The sequence below is a fragment of the Furipterus horrens genome, unplaced genomic scaffold (assembly GCF_987537825.1).
Source record: "Furipterus horrens unplaced genomic scaffold, mFurHor1.1.pri manual_scaffold_1, whole genome shotgun sequence".
Classification (NCBI taxonomy): domain Eukaryota; kingdom Metazoa; phylum Chordata; class Mammalia; order Chiroptera; family Furipteridae; genus Furipterus; species Furipterus horrens.
Genome location: NW_028327171.1, coordinates 191311532 through 191332871, shown reverse-complemented (window position 1 = coordinate 191332871; position 21340 = coordinate 191311532). Strand labels below are relative to the sequence as shown.

General features: G+C 43.0%; 1 protein-coding gene and 1 pseudogene across 1 annotated transcript in view; both read right to left on the bottom strand.

The window, feature by feature from the left end:
• Positions 1 to 21340, bottom strand: part of KIAA2012 (KIAA2012 ortholog) — a 126825-nt gene that overhangs the window by 84702 nt on the left and 20783 nt on the right. The window contains 4 exon segments of the mRNA XM_090282695.1: positions 173 to 319; positions 9609 to 9777; positions 12524 to 12666; positions 13293 to 13476. Coding sequence (XP_090138821.1) covers positions 173 to 319; positions 9609 to 9777; positions 12524 to 12666; positions 13293 to 13476 — 643 coding nt within the window.
• Positions 14050 to 15570, bottom strand: LOC150022515 (mesoderm-specific transcript homolog protein-like; annotated as a pseudogene).

Sequence of the window (21340 nt, the reverse complement as noted above, 5' to 3'; positions counted from 1 at the left end):
GCAGCACATTGGTTATGGCAGCTGCTGCCTGAACAAAAGCCATCTTCAAGTGGCCGGTGAGGAGCACGTCTCCCTTCCAGCCTTCTTTCCATGGCTGAGGACCCTGGGTATTTTGCCTTGCTTCCCTTTGAGGTGAGAGTCCTGTGGGATGCTGGAGAGTGGGAGTAGCTACCTTGAGGCTAGAGCATGCCCCTGCTCGGGTCCGCTGGGAGATGCACTGCTAGCTCCCCCAGCCTCTCTAAGGATGCATGCCTCAGGGGAGACCTCCACAAAGGACTGGCCTCTCCTGTTTCTGGTTCTGACTCAGTGCATGGAGCACCTGGGGGATGAAAAGAAAGCCAAGTTGTAGAAAATGTTGGTGGTTTTTGCCCATGGCCTCTTTTACGGGGGACCCATCTTTTCCCTGCTTGCACCATGTGGTTTGGGTGGAGTCCCTGAATCCATGGATACGCCTGGGGTTGAAGCCTGGCTAATGAGAGTACATCATAGCCTTAGCCACAGTGGTTGGGCCCAGGGTGGGCACGTAACTCAATCAGAGGCAATTCTAGTACTTTGGTAAGATCTTTTAGAGGCATAACCTTTTGACTGGGCTTATCAGGCAGAGGTTATCGTGGCATTGCAGGAAGCCATTTTTACCACTGCATGGAACAGCTTGCTTGAGAGGAAAGGCTAGCAGAGCTGAGAGAGACAAATAGTGCCCAGATGACAACTTCTGAGGCCTGGATCCAACCGTGCCTGGAGTCTGCTCACCCTGGCACTACCCAGTTACATTTCTTTTTTGCTTAAGACAGTTGGAGTTAGGTTTCTGAAACTTGTTACTGAAGGAGTTCTCACTGACATACAAAAGCAGTAAGAACCCAGTAAGCGGGTTCACTTTCTCTGTACTTCATTCGTATTCTTCACTTGGCAATGTGCTGGCAAGCTTAGTGTATCTAACAGCTTTAAGCATCTAGTTCATGACTGGCCTGGTGGTCATCCTGACCTTTTTGCCAGGATTATCATAATAAATAATCAGGATTAAACTCAATCCCATTAATAGTCTGTTTTTATGTGTATTAAGTGTGTCTTTCTATTCTGATATTTTCACATCTGGGATCTTACTGGTGAGACTGTTTCTCCCTGGGCTGGCCAATTCCTAGAGATAGCAAAGGGCCACCTGTAAGCATGCTTTCTATATGCAAACCAACCAAGCCAGAGCCTTTAATCCAAAACAACCCTGTTTATGGAGCTCTTATACTTCCAGGCCACTACCTACCTGCCTTAACTACCCCAGGTCCAGGTAACAGACCATGAAGGATGATCCCTATGCCCAGATCCCACCAAAACTGTTCAAACTAACCAATCCCAAACCTGCTTACCCTGCCTCACTCATTCCTTCCTGCAAAAACCACAATAAAGACTCTTACCCATTCCTACTTCCCCAAGCCCTTTTGCCTCCTAACTGACCCTGGTGCTTCCACATGTGGCTCTGCACGGCATGGTCTACCCCTTCCTTTTGGGGACTGTGAGGAAACTATCTTTTCAATGGCAATTGTCTCCTGATCTGTTGGCCTCACCATACCTGAATAATAATAGAACCTACATTTAAAATACTGTGTATTTTTTAAGGAACCAAATAATTTCTTGAAGTGTAAAATATACAGTGAAATGTACAGATCTTAAGTGTACAATTTAATGACTTTTGAAAATGTATATATTCATGTAACCACCCAAGATTTAGAACATTCTTATCATCTCAGAAAGTTCTCTTACGTATCCTTCCTTTGGCTGGTTTTTTAAGCTAAACAGTTAGGCATTCTTCATAGTGAGAATTTTAAACAGCCTCAAATGCTTTCTGGGAAATCAGTGGCAGTTTCTGCTGAGAAAACTCAGAAAAGGACCCCCTCAAAATTGGATTAGGCTGTTTAGAAAGTCACCTTTGGCTTCAGGTTACCCAGAGAAGTCTCAGGAGCAAGACTGTGTCTTAGGCAAGGGTGCTGCAGAATGTCTTGGGAAAGTCAGAAAAAATTTCTCCTTGGGGCACAAGGTTAGTGGTCACTCAGAAATCTCCTCCATAAAGGCTTCCTAAATCATCAGCTGGAATTGATCTTTCCCTTACCCATATTTCTTAACACTGTGCTTACAAGCACAAAATTTATGCTCTGACAAGGATCTTAGAGATCATCTAATGTTACATAATAAACTAATTCAAAGTCAGGAAAATAGTGGACTTCTGGCATAGACAGACACGCTGAGTTTCCCTCCACAACTAAGAAGGAATACAACTACCTCAAAACTAGAAACAACCAGAAGTTCCAGAAAATCAAACTGCATGGAAGTCCAGCAAACAAAGATATAAAGAAATACTCATCCAGACAGGTAGGAGGGGCGGAGCTGGGGTGGAGAGGACGTGGTGTGGTGGTGGCAGCAGCAGCAGTGACAGGCCAGCAGAAAGCTGTCACATGTTCTAAAGTCAGGAGGGACAGCTGGGGAGCATTCCCAACTACTCACTGGACTTAGCTGCTCATGGTCCCAGCACTGGGGAAATCAAGCCTCATTGCTTCTGACTGTGCAGACCAGTGGGGGTTGGGGTGGAGGCAGAAACTGCTGGTCTCTCCAAGGAGTCCGCTTGTTTAAAGGGCCCCCACTGTCCTAGAATGTCCACAGACCCACCCACTCTGGGAACGACAGCCAGGGCAACAGTTAGAGCGGCACCAGTCCTATACAGAAGTGGGATAGGTGCCTGGAAAATGGGTGAGCACTGGGCAGGTGACTTTGTTCCCTCTTGGGCCCCTCCCCCACATACAGCACCACAACGTGGTGAAACAGGCCATGCTGTACTGATGAATCCCTAAGGCTCTGCCCCTTACAACATAACAGGAGCGACAGCTCTACCTGGGATGTGGAGGCAAACAAACACAGGAGCTTGTCAGAATGAGGAGACAGAGAAGTATTGCCCGAAAGGGGGAACGGATCAAGGTTCCTGTGGGAGAACTAATCGATAAGGAGATAGCCAACCTAACAGATGAGGAGATAGACAACCTAACAGATGCAGAATTCAAAACACTGGTGATAGAGATGCTCACAGGCTTGACAGATATGCTTGAGTATGGCAAACGCATAAAAGAAGTGAACACTATGCTAAGTGAAATGAAGGAAAATCCACACAAAACCAATGGTGAAGGGAAGGAAACCGGGGTTCAAATCAATGATCTGGAAGATAAAGAAGAAAAAACAAACAAACAGTCAATCAGTGCAGAATGAGGAAGCAAGAATTGAAAACAATGAGGAAAACTTCCCACTTGTTGTGAAGGAGATGAACATACAGGTCTGGGAAGCACAGAGGGTCCCGGGTGAGCTGGACCCGGAGGGGACCACACCAGGATGCATCATGATTGAGATGTCAAAGGTGAAAGATGAAGAGAGAGTCCTTGGGGCAGCAAGAGAGAGGTGGAGAGTTGCCTACGGGGGGGTGGGGGGGGCAGAGAATGTGCCTATAGGACTATCAGCTGATTTCTCAGAGGACACTTTGCAGGCAGGAAGGGACTGGCAAGAAGTATTCAATGTGATGAAAGGCAACCTGCAACCAAGATTACCCTATCCAGTAAAGCTATCATTTAGAATGGAAGGACAGATGAAGTGCTTTCCAGGCAAGGTAAAGCTAAAGGAGTTCATCATCACCAAATCATTATTGTATGAAATGTCAAAGGGACTTACTTAAGAAAAAGGAGATCAAAACTATGAACACTAAAATGACAACAAACTCAACTATCAACAACTGAATTTAAAAATTAAAACAAAATCCAACTAAGCAAACCAGAATAGAAACAGAATCATAGGCATGGAGATCATTTGGAGGGTTATCAGCTGGGAGGGGGAAGGGGGAGAAATGGGGAAATGGTGCAGGGACTAAGAAGCATAATCGGTTGGTACAAAATAGACAGGGGGAAGTTAAGAATAATATAGGAAAGGGTGAAGCCAAAGAACTTATATGCACAACCCATGGACATGCACTAAGGGGTGTGGGATTGCTGGAGGGGAAGGGGGTACTGGGCAGAGGGCGCAAAGGGAAAAAAACTGGAATTACTGTAACAACATAATCAATAAAACATACTTAAAAAAAACAAAATCAGGAAAATAGTTCTTTTTTTTTAATGTTTTTTATTGATTATATTGTTACAACAGTTCCAATTTTCTCCCCCTTGATCCCCTCCACTCAGCACCCCCCTCCCCCAGCAATCCTCCCCAAGTCCATACCCCTGGTTTGTAAAAATTAACTATCCCCCCCCCCTCAAATATTAGGACCCTTTGTAATCTTGTAAAGGACAATTAACTTCATCCTTTTACTTTTTAATAAAATGAAGATGCAAAGATCCAAACATCCTTTATATCTTGGCTGCCAGGAAACTCAACTAAATTCAGTGCTTACTTAATGTAATAAATCCATCCCAGATGTCTGACATCTATTTCTCAACTTTTCTTTTTCTTTTTTAAATTATATTTTATTGATTATGCTACTACAGTTGTCCTGATATTTCCTCTTTTTCCATCCTCCACCAGCATCTCCCTCTTCCTCAGGCAATCTCCATACTATGTTCATATCCTCGGTCATGTGGATAAGTTTTCTGGCTACTCTATTTCCTATAGTACTGTACTTTACATCCCCATGGCTATTCTGTAACTACCTATTTGTACTTCTTTATCCCCTCACCTCTTCATCCATTTCCCCACATCCCCATCCCATCTGGCAACCATCAAAATGCTCTCCATAGTCATGATTCTGTCTCTGTTCTTGTTTGCTTTCTTTGTTTTTTAGATTCAGTTGTTGATAGATATGTATTTTTTGCCATTTTATTGTTCATGGTTTTGATATTCTTTTTCTTAAATTAGTCCCTTTAACAGTTCATATAGTAATGGTTTGGTGATGATGAATTCCTTTAGTTTTTTTCTTGTCTGGGAAGCTCTTTGTCTGCCTTTAGATTCTAAATGATAGCTTTGCTGGGTAGAGCAATCTTGGCTGTAGCTCCCTGATTTGAATGACTTTGAATATTTCTAGCCAATCCCTTCTAGCCTGCAAAGTTTCTTTTGAGAAATCTTATAGGAACTCCTTTGTAGGTAACTCTCTTTTTTTCTCTTGCTGCTTTTAAGATTCTCTATCTTTAACCTTTGGCATTTTAATTATGATGTGTCTTGGAGTGGGACTCTGTGCATCCATCTTGTTTGGGACTCTCTGTGCTTCCTGGACTTCCATGTCTATTTCCTTCACCAATTAGGGAAGTTATTTTTCATTATATTTTCAAATAGATTTCCAATTTCTTGCTCTTCCTCTTCTCCTTCTGGCACCCCTATGATACTAATGTTTGGAACGCTTGCAGTTGTTCCAGAGGCTGCTTATTCTATCCTCATTTTTTGGATTCTTTTTTCTTCTTGTTGTTCTGACTGGTTGTTTTTTGCTTCCTTATGTTCCAAATCATTGATTTGATTCTCAGCTTCATCCACTCTATTGTTGTTTCCCTGTAAATTGTTCTTTATTTCAATTAGTGTATACTTTGTTCCTGACTGGATCTTTTTTATGCTGTTCAGGTCCTCACTAAGCTTCTTGAGCATCCTTATCACCAGTGTTTTCAGCTCTGTATCTATCATTTTGTTTAGTTCTTTTTTTTGAGTTTTGATCTGTTTTTTCATTTGGCCATGTTTCTTTGTCTCCTCATTTTGGCAGCCTCATTGTGTTTTCTATTAGGTAGAGCTGTTATGACTCCCTGTCTTGGAAGTGTTGTGTAATGTAGTAGATGTCCTGCAGGGTCCAGTGGCCCAGCCTCCCCTATCACCCAAGCTGGGTACTTGAGGTGCAGCCTTTGTATGGACTGAGTACACCCTCCTCTTGTAGTTGAGCCCTGGTTGCTGTTGGCAGGTCAATGGGAAGGATTTACCCAGGCTAGTCAGCTGCAAGGATTGGCTGTGACCACTGACCACCAACCTCTGCCTTTTGTGGAGGATCAGCTGTACAGGAGCAGGGTGATAGTGCTCCAGCATGGTCTGTAGCTGTTCACTGGGTGTGCTGGCCTTGGGGTTTCCCAGGGGGAGCAGGCCAAAGCTGTGTTTTTCTTGGGGCTGCCCTGCCTGAGCTATAAAGCCAGCTGAGATAGCTGTTACTTGTGCTGGTCTTGGAGATTCACAGGTGAAGCTAAGGTGTGAATCTAGGCTGGCTGCTGCTAGTGCTGGACCTGGGGCTCACTTAGGTTAGTGGTTCCTTGTTTGAAAGGATTTAGGAAGTAGTGAAGCATGAGCCAAGACCAGTCATTCATATGGAAATGAAGCTTGGGCAGGCCCTTAAGTTGGGTGGGGTGGAGTCTCTGGGGATCTCTAGGAAAGGTCAAACAGTGTTAGCCAGGTTGATGGAGTCTCAGATATGGCACCAGCTTGCTGGCTCTGTGACTCTGTGGTGGGAGGGTTTAGAAAAGGGACAATGTCCTCTGCTCATCTTGATGCCAAACACTTCAGTTTCTCCCAGTATCACACTGGTGCCTTTTAACGTGCTACCCCAGTGCTGGAGATCAGAGCGAGTGAGTCTGAGTAGGTGAGTCTGTGTGTGGGTTCTTTAAGATGAAATGCTTGGGGCTCCAGCAGTTTCTTCCACCGACTCAATCACTGTTGGTGTTTGCAGCCAGAAGTTGTGGGGTCTTATCTTCCTGACACTGGAACCATGGGCTGAAGGGCCTAGTGTGGAATTGGGACTCCTTGCCTCCGAGATATCCCTCCTGAACTTTTATCCACCACATGTGGGTGTGGTACCAGCCTGTTCTGTGTCTGTGCCCCTCCTACCAGTCTGGATAGATGTGGTTTCTTTAATTCCATAGTTGTCAGACTTCCATTCAACTTGATTTCTGATGGTCTGAGTAATGGTTTTTCTCTATTTTAGTTGTAATTTTGATGTGGTTGTGTGAGGGTGAGACATGTCTGCATATGCTGCCATCTTGACTGGAAGTCCCTTTTTCTCAACTTTTTTAAACTAGTTTATTTTTTTTAATAAGTTTTATCAATTATACTAGTACAGTTGTCCCAATTTTCCCCCTTGATCTCCTCTACCAAGTACCCTCCAATCCCACAGTAATCCCCCCACTTTAATTCATATCCATGAGTCATGCATATACATTCTTTGGCTACTCCATTTCCTACAATGTCCTTTTTTAAACATATATTTTATTGATTATGCTATTACAGTTGTCCCCCAATTTTTCCCTTTGCTCCCCTCTACCCAGTTCTCACCTTCCCTCCAGTAATCCCACCCCACTTCAGTTCATGCCATTGGGTTGTGCATGTAAGTTCTTTGGCTTCTCCTTTTCCTCTACTGTTGTTAACATACCCCTGTCTATTTTGTACCTACCAATTTGTATTTCTTAATCCTTGCATCTTTTCCCCCATTCTCCCTCTTCCCCCTCCCAACTAATAACCCTCCAAATGATCTCTATATTTATGATTCTGTCTCTTCTGCTTGTTTTCTTAGTTTGTTCTTTAGATTCAACTGTTGATAGTTGTGAATTTATTGCCATTTTAATGTTCATAGTTTTGACCTTCTTTTTCTTAAATAAGTCCCTTTAACATTTCTTGTAATAATGGCTTGATGAAGATGAACTCCTTTAGCTTTACCTTGTCTGAGAAGCACTTTATCTGCCCTTTCATTCTAAATGATAGCTCTGCTAGATAGAGAAATCTTGGTTGTAGGTCCTTGCTTTTCATCACTTTGAATACTTCTTGCCAGTCCCTTCTTTCCTGCAAACTTCTTTTGAGAAGTCAGCTGATAGTCTTATGGGAACTCCTTGCTTTTCTCTTGCTGCTTTTAAGATTCTTTATCTTTAACCTTTGGCATTTTAATTATGATGTGTCTTGTTTTGTTCCTCTTTGGGTCCATCTTGTTTGGACTCTCTGTGTTTCCTGGACTTGTATGTCTATTTCCTTCGCCAAATTAGGAAAGTTTTCCTTCATTATTTTTTCAAATAAGTTTTCAATTTCTTCCTTTTTCTCCTTTCCTTCCAGCACTCTATGATTCAAATGTTGGTGTGCTTGAAGTTGTCCCAGGGGCTTCTGACCCTATCCTTGTGTTTTTGGATTCCTTTTTCTTCTTGTTGTTCTGACTGAATGTTTTTATTTTTATTTTTCATTATATTCCAAATCATTTATTTGATTCTCAGATTCATTCACTTCACTGTTGATTCCCTATAAAATTTTCATTTCATTTAGTGTAATCTTCATTTCTGCCTGGTTCCTTTTTATGATGTTGAGGTACCCAATGAATTCCTTGAGCATCCTAATAACCAATGTTTTGAACTGTGGATCTGATAGATTGCCTATCTGCATGTTGTTTAGTTCTTTTGCTGGAGTTTTGTTTTTTCATTTGGGCCATACTTTTTGTCCCCTATTTTTGCAGCCCCCCCCCCCTTTGTTTGTTTCTATGTATTAAGTAGAGTTGCTTTGACACCCTATCTTAATAGTGTGGCCTATTGTAGAAAAGCACACCTGGAAGTTGGATGGGGCAGATCCTTAGGTAATCACCAGGGCAGGGCAACCCCCCTGAACCAGGTTGATGGAATCTTAGATAAGGTGTTGCTGTTCTGTACCTCTTTGTGGGTGAGGACTCATAAAAAGAAAAATGGCTGCTGCCTGGCCTCTGGAGTTTTGTCTGGGAGGTGGCTGTCCCCTGACACTTGCCCTGATGCCAGATACTTCAGCTTCTCCCTGTATGCCACTAGTGCCCTTTCAGTTGCTGCTCTGGTGTTGGGAGCCCACAGGGAGTGAATCTACATAAGTCCTAAGACTGTTTCAGGCCCTTTAAAAGGAGATGCCTGAGAGTCCCACAGTTTCTTCTGCCACCCTAATCCCCAATGGTTTTTACAGCTAGAGTTATAGGGACTTACCTTCGTGGCATTAGAACACTGGGCTGGGGATCCTGGTGTGGGGCTGGGATCCCTAGCTCCTGAGGTATCCATCCTGATTTTTATCCACCACACGTGGGTGTGGGACAGCCCATTCCACATCTCCATGTCTTGGCATCACTGGCCCTCCTACCCATCTGGATGAATGTGACTTCTTGAATTCCTTGGTTGTTGGACTTTCATACAGTTCAATTTTCTGATGATTCTGGGTGATTGTTGTTTTGTAATTTAGATGTAATTTTTGCTATGGTTGTGCAAGGAGGTAAGCTGTGTTTACCTATGTCTCCATCTCGACCATAAGTCCAAAATTTCTCTTTTTTTTTTTTTTACTTTCAATTTTAGTTGGTATTGTATTTATTTTTTGTAAGCTGCCTGCAAATTCTTGTACCATTATAACATCTGTGGTGCATCAGACTTACTTATGTATATGCCTATCTTGCTTTCTCTTCCACAGGTTAGCAAAATGCACTGCTTAATGAAGGGTTCAATAGGTACTTAAATAATTGAGTGGACTATGACCAGAAGAGACCTGCTACTAGATTTTACCCCTTTCCCCATTTTAAAAAACATTCTCTGAAGGGTATGCCCTGGGGAGGGTCAGCCATGATGTAGGAGTGGATTGTATTAGCATGACCCACATCCCAGTCCTTTCTAGTGGGCCTGAGTTCCCTCAGGAGCACCCATCCACAGGGGACCTACCTCTTCTGTGCACTTTCTCTTTTGAGGGGTGTTGGGTGTGGAAATGAATCTCCACTGGGAAGATGAGGAGCTCTGCTGGGGGCTCATTGGCTTTAAATTGACCCCTCAGGGGGTCCAGGACTCTGGGTAGTTCTTCTGAAATAGGAGGTAATTTCAAAGCCTTTGAAGCCTGGAGAAAATATAAAAACAAAACACAACCAACATGGCAGATATTCAAACTCTGCTGCCTACAGGGGACAAATGGCATTGCATCTTAATTTATCTCTAGCACCAAGTGCTGCTGGGTGTAGCTTCAGTACCCATGGCTGAGAAGTAAAGCTAACCAACCTGGGACTCGGGTATCTGACTAGCGTGGGAGCTCAGCTTTGACCCTCCATCCAGGCTCTGATTCTTCTGAGAAGTATAAACGTGATTAGTTAAAGAGCCTTTGAGAGGAAATATAGTTTTTCTTTCTCTTGCAGCTAGGGAAACGGAGCCAGATTGAAATGATATAGCTGAGATTTCTATGTGTGGAGAGGAAGAAATCTCGGCATAATGTTGTTATGGAAGAAAATTAAGGTGCAGAACATTGACTATGCAAAATTTTAGGTAAGAAAGAGCAGAAAAAAGGAATACACATTTGTGTTTGATTACCTTATGCAACGTCTCTAGGCTTCAACTTCTTCCTCTGTAAAATGGGAGTAATCATACTACCTACTTCAAAAGATTGTCATGAAGATTAAATGAGCTAATGATATGTAGTTATAATAGTGTTCAGAACTAGGTTTATGTCTATGATATTTCTTTGAGTGAGAGTAGACTCTTCTCTCATTGGGGTTTAATATCCAATCTTGCCATTAGTGGAATATCTATGTATCTCCATACTTTTGTAATATGAGTATAGCTAAAAAAGAACCACTGTGTGTCAGAATCAGCCACAACTTTAGCCCAGTATTTGTATCTAAAAAAACCCACAAAATGTGGTGTGGTGTGGGATGGGGTGTATGTGTGTGTGAGTGTGTACAGAAACAGAGACATATTAGGAGTGGTACTTAGAGCCTCCTGTTTCCAATTATTCAGAAGTTGCAGAAAATTTATCCTTTTGGTTTGCATCTTTAAAATTTTAAAAATTTTTTTAAAAGAATCCTCACCAGGGGATATGTTTTAGAGAGAGAAAGGGAGGGGGGAAGAAGAGAAAGAGGAAGATGTGAGAGAGAAACGTTGATTGGCTGCCTCACATACACATCCTGACCAGGGATAGAACCTGCAACCTAGGCATGTGCCCTGACTGGGATTTGAACCTGCAGCCTTTTGGTGTATGGACGATACTCTAACCAACTGAGCCACCTGGCCAGGTTTGCAGCTTTTAACATATGAACTTGGATCTATGAAATGTATATATGTGTGGGTTTTAGGGAGTTCAATTTCACAGGAGGGAAAATAAAAATGTTCCTCACTTTTTTAATGTTCAAAAAGAGAAAAATGATCAGAAACACACATAGGCATCCTACATGTTTAGAGTTGGATGAGGAAGGAAATTCAACAAAATATATTCAGGGTAATATTTATAATTTTGAGACAGTAAGAAAATGATTAACCAATGCATGCACATAAGATCTTTATATTCCTGGAGACCTTCACTGCCCAGGTGCCAGCTGCCCACCAACTGCCCTTTTCTGAATACTGACCTTGTGTGTTTTGTATGACAAGGTTTGCATTGAGAAATCTATGTGGAAACTCAAATGATTTGTGTGAGGCATGGCTGACAAGCCAAGCCTTAATTTCTTTATTCTAATTAAAAATTTACAGAGTTTTAATATAGTGGAAAACATTGCTTTCCTCTGCTAAACCATATAGTGGGTTGAGGTGAGGGACTCCTGTCTTCTGAACCTGGTTCAGTTCTGGGCTGACCTGAGGTGTGAGATTGGGGGCTTTTCCTCAGGCTTGCAGGGGTCTGGCACGTCATGCCTGCTATTTATTCCTGGTCCAGAGGAACCTGGAAAGACAAATGTCCTTCTCAGGTGGTTGGAAATATTAAGATCAGCTTAGACCCAGGAAACCTGAGAAAATCCTAACAGACTGAAAACAGCTTCCCTCATTGGCAGAAGAATTACCTGGAGTGCCCATGGCTCCTCCAGGGCCACTTCAGATAACGTGAATCCCCACAATTAAATAACATTGCTGTGTTCCCAGTCGGACACAAGATACTTTCCCCAAAATACATCATCTCCTTTCTTCCTTCCATTAGCCCTGTGAGGTTGGCATTATTATCCATGCACACAGGTGAGGTCACTAAAGCTCAGAGGGGTGAGTGACCTGCTTAAGTTCACACAGCTTTTTTGCAGCAGAGCATTCTGGAGACTTGTTGGTTCCCACTCAGCACAGGTGCCTCCAAACTACCAAAGACCCACACAGAATTGCAAGGCAGGACCAGGCCAGAGACAGCTAAGTACATCTCTTAGGAAGATCGTATACTTGACTTCTGAAAGGGCTGATAAATCTGAAAAATTTACCCTATATTTTCAAATGTGACAGACCCTCAATTAAGCAAAACCATTGCTGGATTTGAGATCTCCAGCATATTCAGTTTGAAGTGGATCAATTGCTTACAAACTCAAATTCTGTCCTTACTTGTTTATAAACACCTGCCCCTTAACAGACCAGAGGATTCTGTTGCCGCTAGAGAGTGCAGTAGCATCATATGCTTTATGGTAGAATTGGGGGCATCCAAAATTCCTCAGACTTCACTATATTCAACATTTAGTAATTGCTACAACTTTATTCCAGCTCCGCATGGAGAGCTCAGAAGCGAGTAAAGCCAGTTCTGTTTGAGACATCTCTTTGAGTCACCTCATCCCTAAATTGAGATTAATCTTTTAAGTGCATGTGTGTATGGGTGTACACACACACACACACACAAAAAAAAAAAACAAAACCTTTTTCTTCTTCAGTTCCCCAGCTGTGTTTTTCTCTGAGTCAGTGGCAGATGCTACAGGAGGGAAAAGACATCTTTCAGCAGGCGGCTCCTGTAACAAGTGACTGCTTCTGCCCTTGTGGAGTTTCATATTCCCTTTTTTGTCTGTAGAAACAGGATGGGCATGAGGACTTATTAGTTGCAGGTATGGGGAGGGACAGTTGACTTTCAACTTTTATAATTCTGGGGTTAATGGGAGGAGAGGTGAAGAGTGCTGAGGTACTGAGACAGCCATGACTTTGGATGAGGCAGGTTTTGGAAGCCCAAATCTCATTGTCTGGCTGGGTTCTTGATGGCTGAGTGAGGTGATGGAGAGCATGCTAATAATAGTTGATATACTCATATATTGAGTGCTAAATATGGAACAAGAATTGTGCAAAGTATTTTACATGCATTAACTCAATTCCCACAGTAGATTTATGGAGGTATTATCATTATCCCCATTCTGATGAGAAAACTGAGCCTCAGCAAGATTAAATAATGTACCCAAGATCATAGCTAGAAAAGGGGGGTAATTTGAACCTAGGTAGTCTAGTTGCAGAATGTGTATAGTTGAGTACTAGGCAAAGAAGAGCCTGTCAGTCTCATTCCCTCCTCCAACTGAACTTTGGGTGTGATTTTCTAAGATGAGTGGCATGAGGAAGTGACACTCGGCCTGCCTCAGTGTTCTAAAATGAACTATGAATGATTAGGTTTACCCAGATTAACAAGCAAGACATTTGGCTTCTTACCATTGAGATTTGCCTTCCTATTGGGGAAGGCGTTGCCATAAAATGTAATGTGGGATTTGTCACTCAGGAGCCAAGAATGATCAATCTGGGCATGCCCAAAGGCCCTCCTGGAGGCTTGCTCTGTTTTTTCATTGTGGCTTTCCTTCGAAGCATGCATACAATAGTGGTGCTCTATTGATGAGTCCTAGGGAATGACAGATACATGTTTCTGTCAATAGGCATTGTAAAACACAGAGCCAGTTCCTTTAACAGTCAGACTTTGTGGCTAGACTTGTGGTTCCAAGGATGAAATCTCTCTTGTAGCTTGGGAAGAAAAACATGTTTAAAATAGCAAGATCCCTAATGCTGTTTATTACAAGAAAACATTTTATTATTGATGAGAGAAAGAATAACATTTAACCATGCCTGACTTATAGTGCTTTCTTTCTTTTTTTTTTTAAGTGTTAAAGGACATGCAAAAGAATATTTTTCTGCATCAGTGAGTAGTAGTGTGCATCAGAATTTCCTAATAACACAAAGGCAAGTCCATACATTCAATCATATGTCAAAGGAATGGGAGGTGGACTATTAAGTCACTCTTAGTTGGAGCTTCTGCTAGCTTTTCACTGATATGCTGTTCACTGATATAAGTCAGGTGGACTTTTGGTAGAGAACAGTATTTGGTGGCTAGGACCTCTCTGGGGCATTTCTTCCTAATTGGAATATACAACAGATAACAGAGCAGGGGAGGTAATACAGGAAAGCTATTCTTTCCAGCTCAGAAGGATTTGATGAAACCCCTATTTGCATTCAAGAAGCCCATGGGATCCTCTAACTGTGGGTCGTGGCTAAGGTAGTCATCCAGAATCAACACTGTGGACCACAGAAGCATTTTCTGTACAACTCCAAAAACTCCAGCTAGGGATTGACTGGATTCAAAGGCCTGTAGATAAAATGAATGGAAATGGTTACAGAGGCAATTGCTCTCACCCAGCGTCTTCTAAACACTTTCTCTGGTTGATGTACTATAAGAAACTGTTGATAATTAAGTTCCCATCATTGTTGCATATCCCTGCTAGCTCACCCTCAGAGGGTCAGGCATATGGTCCAAAGACTGGTGTGAGACCTCTAGAGAATACAAAGAAGTTCATCAGTCATGTGAGGATGGGTGACAGCATGCCTCCATCTCTGAGAGGCTTTTGAAGAAGGAGGGGATGGTGAGTTTCAGGAAATATACCTCCATATGGCCCTGGCTGGTTTAGCTCAGTGGATTGAGCGTCGGCCTGCGAGCTAAGTGTCGCTGGTTCGATCTTCCAGTCAGGGTACATCAGAGAAGGAAAACTCTGACTCCAAAAAACCTCCGCTGCCTTGCGGCATACCTCTTCTGGGGAAAGGCTAAGGGAGTAAACCCTGACAGAAAATCCGGAGCCGGAGTCCCTAAGGCGGTTTGACGTTGTAGTCAACACCGGCAACTCCTGCGGCGCACCTGAACCCAAGCTGTATCGACTCCGTCTTTCCCTTGGACCCTTCAGCTGCGAAGAGAGGGGGGGTCTGCTGCATGGGCAACAGCAGACCCTCCATATCACCCTGCCCAGGCTCTGTAGCTTCAGCTCCACTGGAGAAGACACTCCAGCGTCATCGCAAGATGTCGATTCAACACGGGAGGAGACAGATGCAGTGTCACTCCCGAGTCGGACTGCACAGCCATTCTCGGCGGTGCAGATAGACACTTAGGAAGCTACACCATCGTCTCTCGAGACGGACGGCTGCCAACGACGACGACCTCCATATGACAGACAGAGACTATGGCAGGCTGACCAGATTGATTCTGCCTGGACCTATAGAGCAGCTACTGAACAATGATATCTCCATAATCATGAGACAAAAGATTGACCCTACAGTTCTGGGCCCTAGATACCACAAAAGCTCGTCCATGATGCTGGCCTGCTCAAATACGACGTAGTGATGTGGCCTCGGTTTGTCACTGAAGCCAAAGCCAAATAAATTGAGGGCAATCACTCGACAAAACCTCAGTGTCAGGTTGTTCCAGATCTTGTACCAATCATTGCTGGATATTGGAAAGCCATCTTAAAGCACACAACTTATCTCTGGACTTCGAACCATACCCACAAGGTCTTGATAGAAGATGCACAGTCCCTTGTAGGTGAAAAATTTGCCTAACGACATCCATGAGTGAAGAGCAGGGGAAAGCTGGGGTGAAGGGGGTGGGCATAATGTGAAGATAGGCTGCAAGCAGGGTAACAGCCAATAGCCCCACCTGCACCCACCACTCCCTCATCCTCATTCAGGTAGACCTGGGCTACAAGACTGCATGTTTCGGGGAACCGACTGTGCATGTCTATAGTGCAAAAAAGTAAATTTAAAAAATGAAATGCTAGTATCAATGACTTTATCCACCATAAATGCCTCTTCTCTCTTCTCTTCCATTATGTGGCACTTCTCTCCCTTTCCTGTTCTCATTGACATATGACCTTGAAAGTCAAACAAGTTTATTCAAAATTGGCGCATGTATTGTCCGTGTTGCTCTGAACCACTGTCATCTTGTATACACACACACAGTGTTGCTCTGGATCACTGTCATTTTTTTTTATAAGTATATTTTATTTATTATGCTATTATAGTTGTCCCAATTTCTTTTCCCTTTGCTCCCCTCTGCCCATTTATGCCCTACCCTCCAGTAATCCCATCTGCCTTAGTTCATGTTCATGGGTCATGCATATAAATTCTTTGGCTTCACTCTTTCCTGTGCTATTCTTAACATCTCCCTGTCTATTTTGTACCTACCAACTATACTTCTTAATCTCTGCACCATTTCCCTCTTTCTCCCCCTTTCCCCTCCCAGCTGATACCCTTCTAAATGATCCCCATACCTATGATTTTGTTCCTATTCTGGTTGTTTGCTTAGTTTGTTTTTGTTTTTATTTTTTAGATTCTGTTGTTGATAGTTATGAGTTTGTTGTCATTTTAGTGTTCATAGTTTTGATCTTCTTTTTCTTAAATAAGTGTCTTTAACTTTCATATAATAATGGCTTGGTGATGATGAACTTCTTTAGCTTTACCTTGTCTGGGAAGCACTTTATCTGTCCTTCCATTCTAAATGATAGCTTTGCTGGATAGAGTAATCTTGGCTGTAGGTCCTTGCTTTTCATCACATTGAATACTTCTTGCCAGTCCCTTCTTGCCTGCAAAGTTTCTTTTGAGAATTCTTATAGGAACTCCTTTCTAGGTAACTCTCTTCTTTTCTCTTGCGGCTTTTAAGATTCTCTCTTTATCTTTAACCTTTGGAATTTTAATTATGATGTGTCTTGATGTGGTCCTCTTTGGGTCTAGCTTGTTTAGGACTCTATGTGTTTCCTGGACTTGTATGTCTATTTCCTTCACCAGATTAAGGAAGTTTTTTCTTCATTATTTTTTTCACATAACTTTTCAATTGTTTGCTCTTTCTCTTCTCCTTCTGGCACCCCTGTGATTTGGATGTTGGCACATTTAAAAATTTCCCAGAGGTTCCTAAGTCTCTCTTTGTTTTTTCAATTTTTGTTTCCTCCGTCTGTACTGGTGGACTGTTTATTTCTTCCTTATGTTCCAAATCATTGATTTGAACCCTGGTTTCCTTCCCTTCACCACTGATTTCATGTGGATTTTCCTTCATTTCTCTTATCATAGGCTTCATTTCTTCCCTGTTATACTTAATCTTGTCAAGTCTGTGAGCATCATTATCACCGATGTTTTGAACTGTGTGTCTGTTAGGTTGGCTATCCAGTTCTCCCACTGGAACCTTGATCTGCTCCCTCCTTTGGGCCATACTTCTCTGTATCCTCAACTTGACAGCCTTTTGTGTTTGCCTCTGTGTCTTAGGTAGAGCTGTCACACGTGTTATGTTGTAAGGGATGGAGCCTTAGGTACTTGTCAGTGTGGAGGTGACCTGTTTCACCACATTTTGGCACTGTATGTGGGGGAGGTGTCCAAGAGAGAACAATGCCACCTGCTCAGCACTCGCTCCTTTTCCACTAAACAAATGGATTCTGCTGAAGGACTGGCAGTTTCCTCTGCTGCCCAAATCCCTACTGGTTTTCACAGTTGGAAGCAATGTGGCTTTATTTTCCCCCAGTGCTGGAACCATGAGCTGCCCAATCTGGTCTGAGGCTGAGATCATGCCCCAGGTGTTCCTCTGTACTTTTTAAAATATGTGAATGTGTTTTCTACCAGCTGGCCCCAGCCACTGTGCTGCCACCACCACCAGTGCCGCCACTGTCAGTGCCACCGTTGGTGTCGCTGTAGCTGGTGCCTCTGGTGCTGCCGCCACCACACTGCACCCTCTCTGTCCTGACTCCACCCCTCCTACCTGTCTGAATGAGTATTTCTTCTTTATTTTTTTGTTGGATTTCCCTTCAGTTTGATTTTCTGGAATTTATGATTCAAAAAAAATTAGTTTTGAGGTAGATGTATTTCTTTTTAGTTGCGAAGGGAGATGAAGCATGTCTACCTATGCCTCCATCTTTCTGGGAAATCTAAGATGGGTCCCACTGTCATATTGTATATACACACACACAGACCTTTGAGTTTAGAAAGCATTTTTACATTTTAACCCATTTCATTCTCATAGTAAGCTTGTGAGATATGTACGATAATAGCTCCCTTTTATAGAATAGGTCATCAGACTCAAAGTTAATTGTTTCTTGTACAGGCTCACCACAACTAGTAGGATGCAGGACGCAAACCAAGACTTCTCCAATTCTAAGGCCAAGAGCTCTTTTTTTTTTTTTTTTTTTTTTTTCTTTCTAGAGATTATAGCTGCCTACATTGGGTGAAGAGTCTAAGGAAGATCTGTGATTAAATAAGTTTGGAAACTCATGACTTAAAGTGGTTACTTTACCCATAGAACTTCTCAAAAATGGTTCACATTCAAGTGTGCACTGTGACTCTCTGAAGAGAACATGGCCATGACCCCTCCCCACTTTTTATGGAGTATCTGGCAATGTTAGATCCCACAGGTGATATTTTGGGAAACAGTGGTTAATAGGCTCAAAGTACTCTTCTTTTCTCTGGAGGACCCCAAGAAATGGTGAAGGGAGGGAGCATCCCCTCTGAACTCAAGATGAACAATGACAGAGGGGAGCTGGTTAGAAATGGTATCTCTGCCTGGGTTTCATCTTCCTGCCAGGCTGCTTCTTGAGTGGTGGCAAGTGAATCCCCTGATTTCTGTGGTTCTTGGCTACAGAACCCTGGCCCATATATCTACCAGCCCCAGCCTCCCATTCATTCAGGCCCTGCTGACCTGCAAAGGTGAACAGTGGGTCAGTTTTGTAACACTGGAGGTAGACATGGTCCCGTTGCTTTCCTGAGCAAAAGTGTTGATCAAGACCCTTGTTACTCATCCCTCCTTATTTCTGCTAGTGCCTCCACAGAAGCCACAGCCAGAACTGCCCTTCCCAGGAGGTTCAGGGTTGAGTCTTCTTTCCTTGGACTCAGTTTTCTCATCTGTAAAATGGGGATACTGATTTCTTGCCCTTGCAGAGTTGTATGGAGCTCAAATCAGATAATGACTGTGACAACCCTTAGTAAACTGTGAGGCGCTAGTGGATAACAGTGTTGTGATTATGGTGGAGTGACCTGCAGCCCTTCTCTGTGTCATTGAGATGCTAGGTCTGAAGCCCTTGATTTTCTGGCTGTCTGCTGGTTGTTTACTTATGGAAAAAACCTCTGAGGAGAGCACTGTGGTGGGATGGCTGCTTAACTCTCTGAACTTACCCTGTCTGCACAACCCTCAGGAAGAATCTGAGTCAACAGATGACTCCAGCATAGTTAATGAATCTTTCATCATTGTTTAAAGGGTCCTGCAGCTATTTTCATCACTTACTCAAGGCAGATTTATTGCTGAAAGAGTCTGGCAAACCTTCTTTGCATGGAGCTGCTTTTGCAACACCTCCACTATCAGAGTGCTGCCCAGTGGAACAATGTGGGGTTGTCTTTCAGCCAGGGACTCTGGAAGCCTTCAGGGTCTCTGTCTGCTGGAGTGCTGGACTTCTGGAGGCTCCCAGCCAGACTTACCTTCCCTCTATCCTCAGTATTCATCCTTCCCTAACTCATTCCCATCCTTGGTGTCATTGAGTCAAATGCTTTCTGTGGGGCTCCTCCCTCCCTCTTTCTCTCCTCCTTCTGCCCATTGGCTGCTAAGGCTACTAATGGGCTGAGCTAATGCTAAGAGAGTTGCTGGAATAGATGCAGACTCAGGCTCAGGATCAGAGGGGTCTACTTATGTTTCAGTGGCCCAGGGAAGCCTGAGGAGCCCTGGGGACCCCTCAATCTGAGGAGGCCCGGGGCCACATTAGGCCTGCCCCCAAGAAGACCTGAACTCCTTACAGGGGGTGGCAATAAAGACATTTTTGTGTGTTCCACAATGATCCTTTGGAATTCAGCCAGATTTCAAGTCCATCCTTCCTGGTCAAATTTACCAGGAACCAATTTCTGAGGGTAGAGAGAGTAAAACTCTAGCTGAATGGCTACACCCCATGACAGACTAAGTTGGGGGGAGGGGGCATTGTGGGTCAGGGGATATAGAGAGGCATTCTTCCCTTTGGCTGTATCCCAGGTGATTTTGATTATATGACTCAATCTATGCAAGGGAAACCAAAATTCTTCTCAGTAAACATCAGCTCTGGCTCATTTATTTATGCTTAATAAAAACAGGTTTGCAAGCAAAGTATTAGAAGTTTCAGTTGGTGAAAGGAGACCACAAAACTTTGTCTCTCTATATTTCAAATACGGACTCAGATTACCCAAATAATGTGAATAGTGGTATTCATTTAGAGCTCTTAGAAAGCTTTTTTTTTTTTTTTTAAACCTCTGTCTTCTCCTGTGACTTTTCACAACAATCCAGAGAGGGTGAAATGCAACTACCATCGCTCCCATTTTGCAGACGAGTAAACTAAGGATGTAGGGAGCATTAAGTGACCTGGCCAACATCAACTTGTTGGGGGATCTGGGATTTGCAGCCAAGACTTTTGCTACTTTTCCAAATAGAGTATTTGACAAAGAGAGGGAGGTCAAGGGGAGATGAAGTTAAAACCAATAAAACCATCAGCCAGGGTTCAAGTTACAGACTTTGAACTGTTCTTATTTCCTAACAAATTGACTTTGGTTCTGTGATTATGGGCAAATGGGCAGTGCAATCAGTTAGTAATTATGCTTTTAAAAATACAAGCTAGGGAGGTCTATAACTACCATTTCTTGAGCACTTACTGTGTGCCAGATACTGCATTATCCACATTTAACTCTCACATTTAATCCTGTGGGGTAAAGGTAGGAACGGTCATCTCCATTTTATAAATGAAGAAAAGTGAGGCCCAGAGACGTCACATGGCTTGAAATCTGGTGCTAAGGGCCACATGCTTAATCGCTTATTCTATATTGTCTGTTTTCTGACTGATTGTGATATGGCATCATTTAGGAAAGTCATTTGATCTTTTAGGTGTACAATGGTGATCCACCCCCGAAATGGAAATACTGCAGTCCACTGTCCAGTGTTCTTATACCCCAAGGCATCAGAGTCTAAGAATATTAACCGAAGACAAGATTTTTAAAGAAAGAAGACTTAAGGCAATGGCAAGATGGGATGCCATCTGGGGAAGGGCAGAGAGTCCAAACACAGGAGCATTACCTGGGTGAATTTATCACTCCCACAACATGGATGGCCCCAAACTTGATCTCTCCAGAGCCCCCTAATCAATTGGTCTCAGGGATGTTGACCCATATTAATGAAGTGCATAAAGACTGATGTATAGAATAGGGTATTAGTTTACAAAGAGAAAATATGCCTGACCGGCATATTTTCTATAGATGAGTTTATGACCAAATTCTCTGGTGCAGTAGTCAAGAGTCAAGGGAGGTGTATAGCAGGAATATTTAATGGCACCAGGCTCTGAGAACCTGCCATTTTCTTTTCCATTCACTTGATAGACTAGATTCTTTACTTATCCAACCAGATCCTTTTCCAAGGACAGGGCTTGGTTAGGCACTACTATTCATTCTGGAGATTTTATTTTTAATTT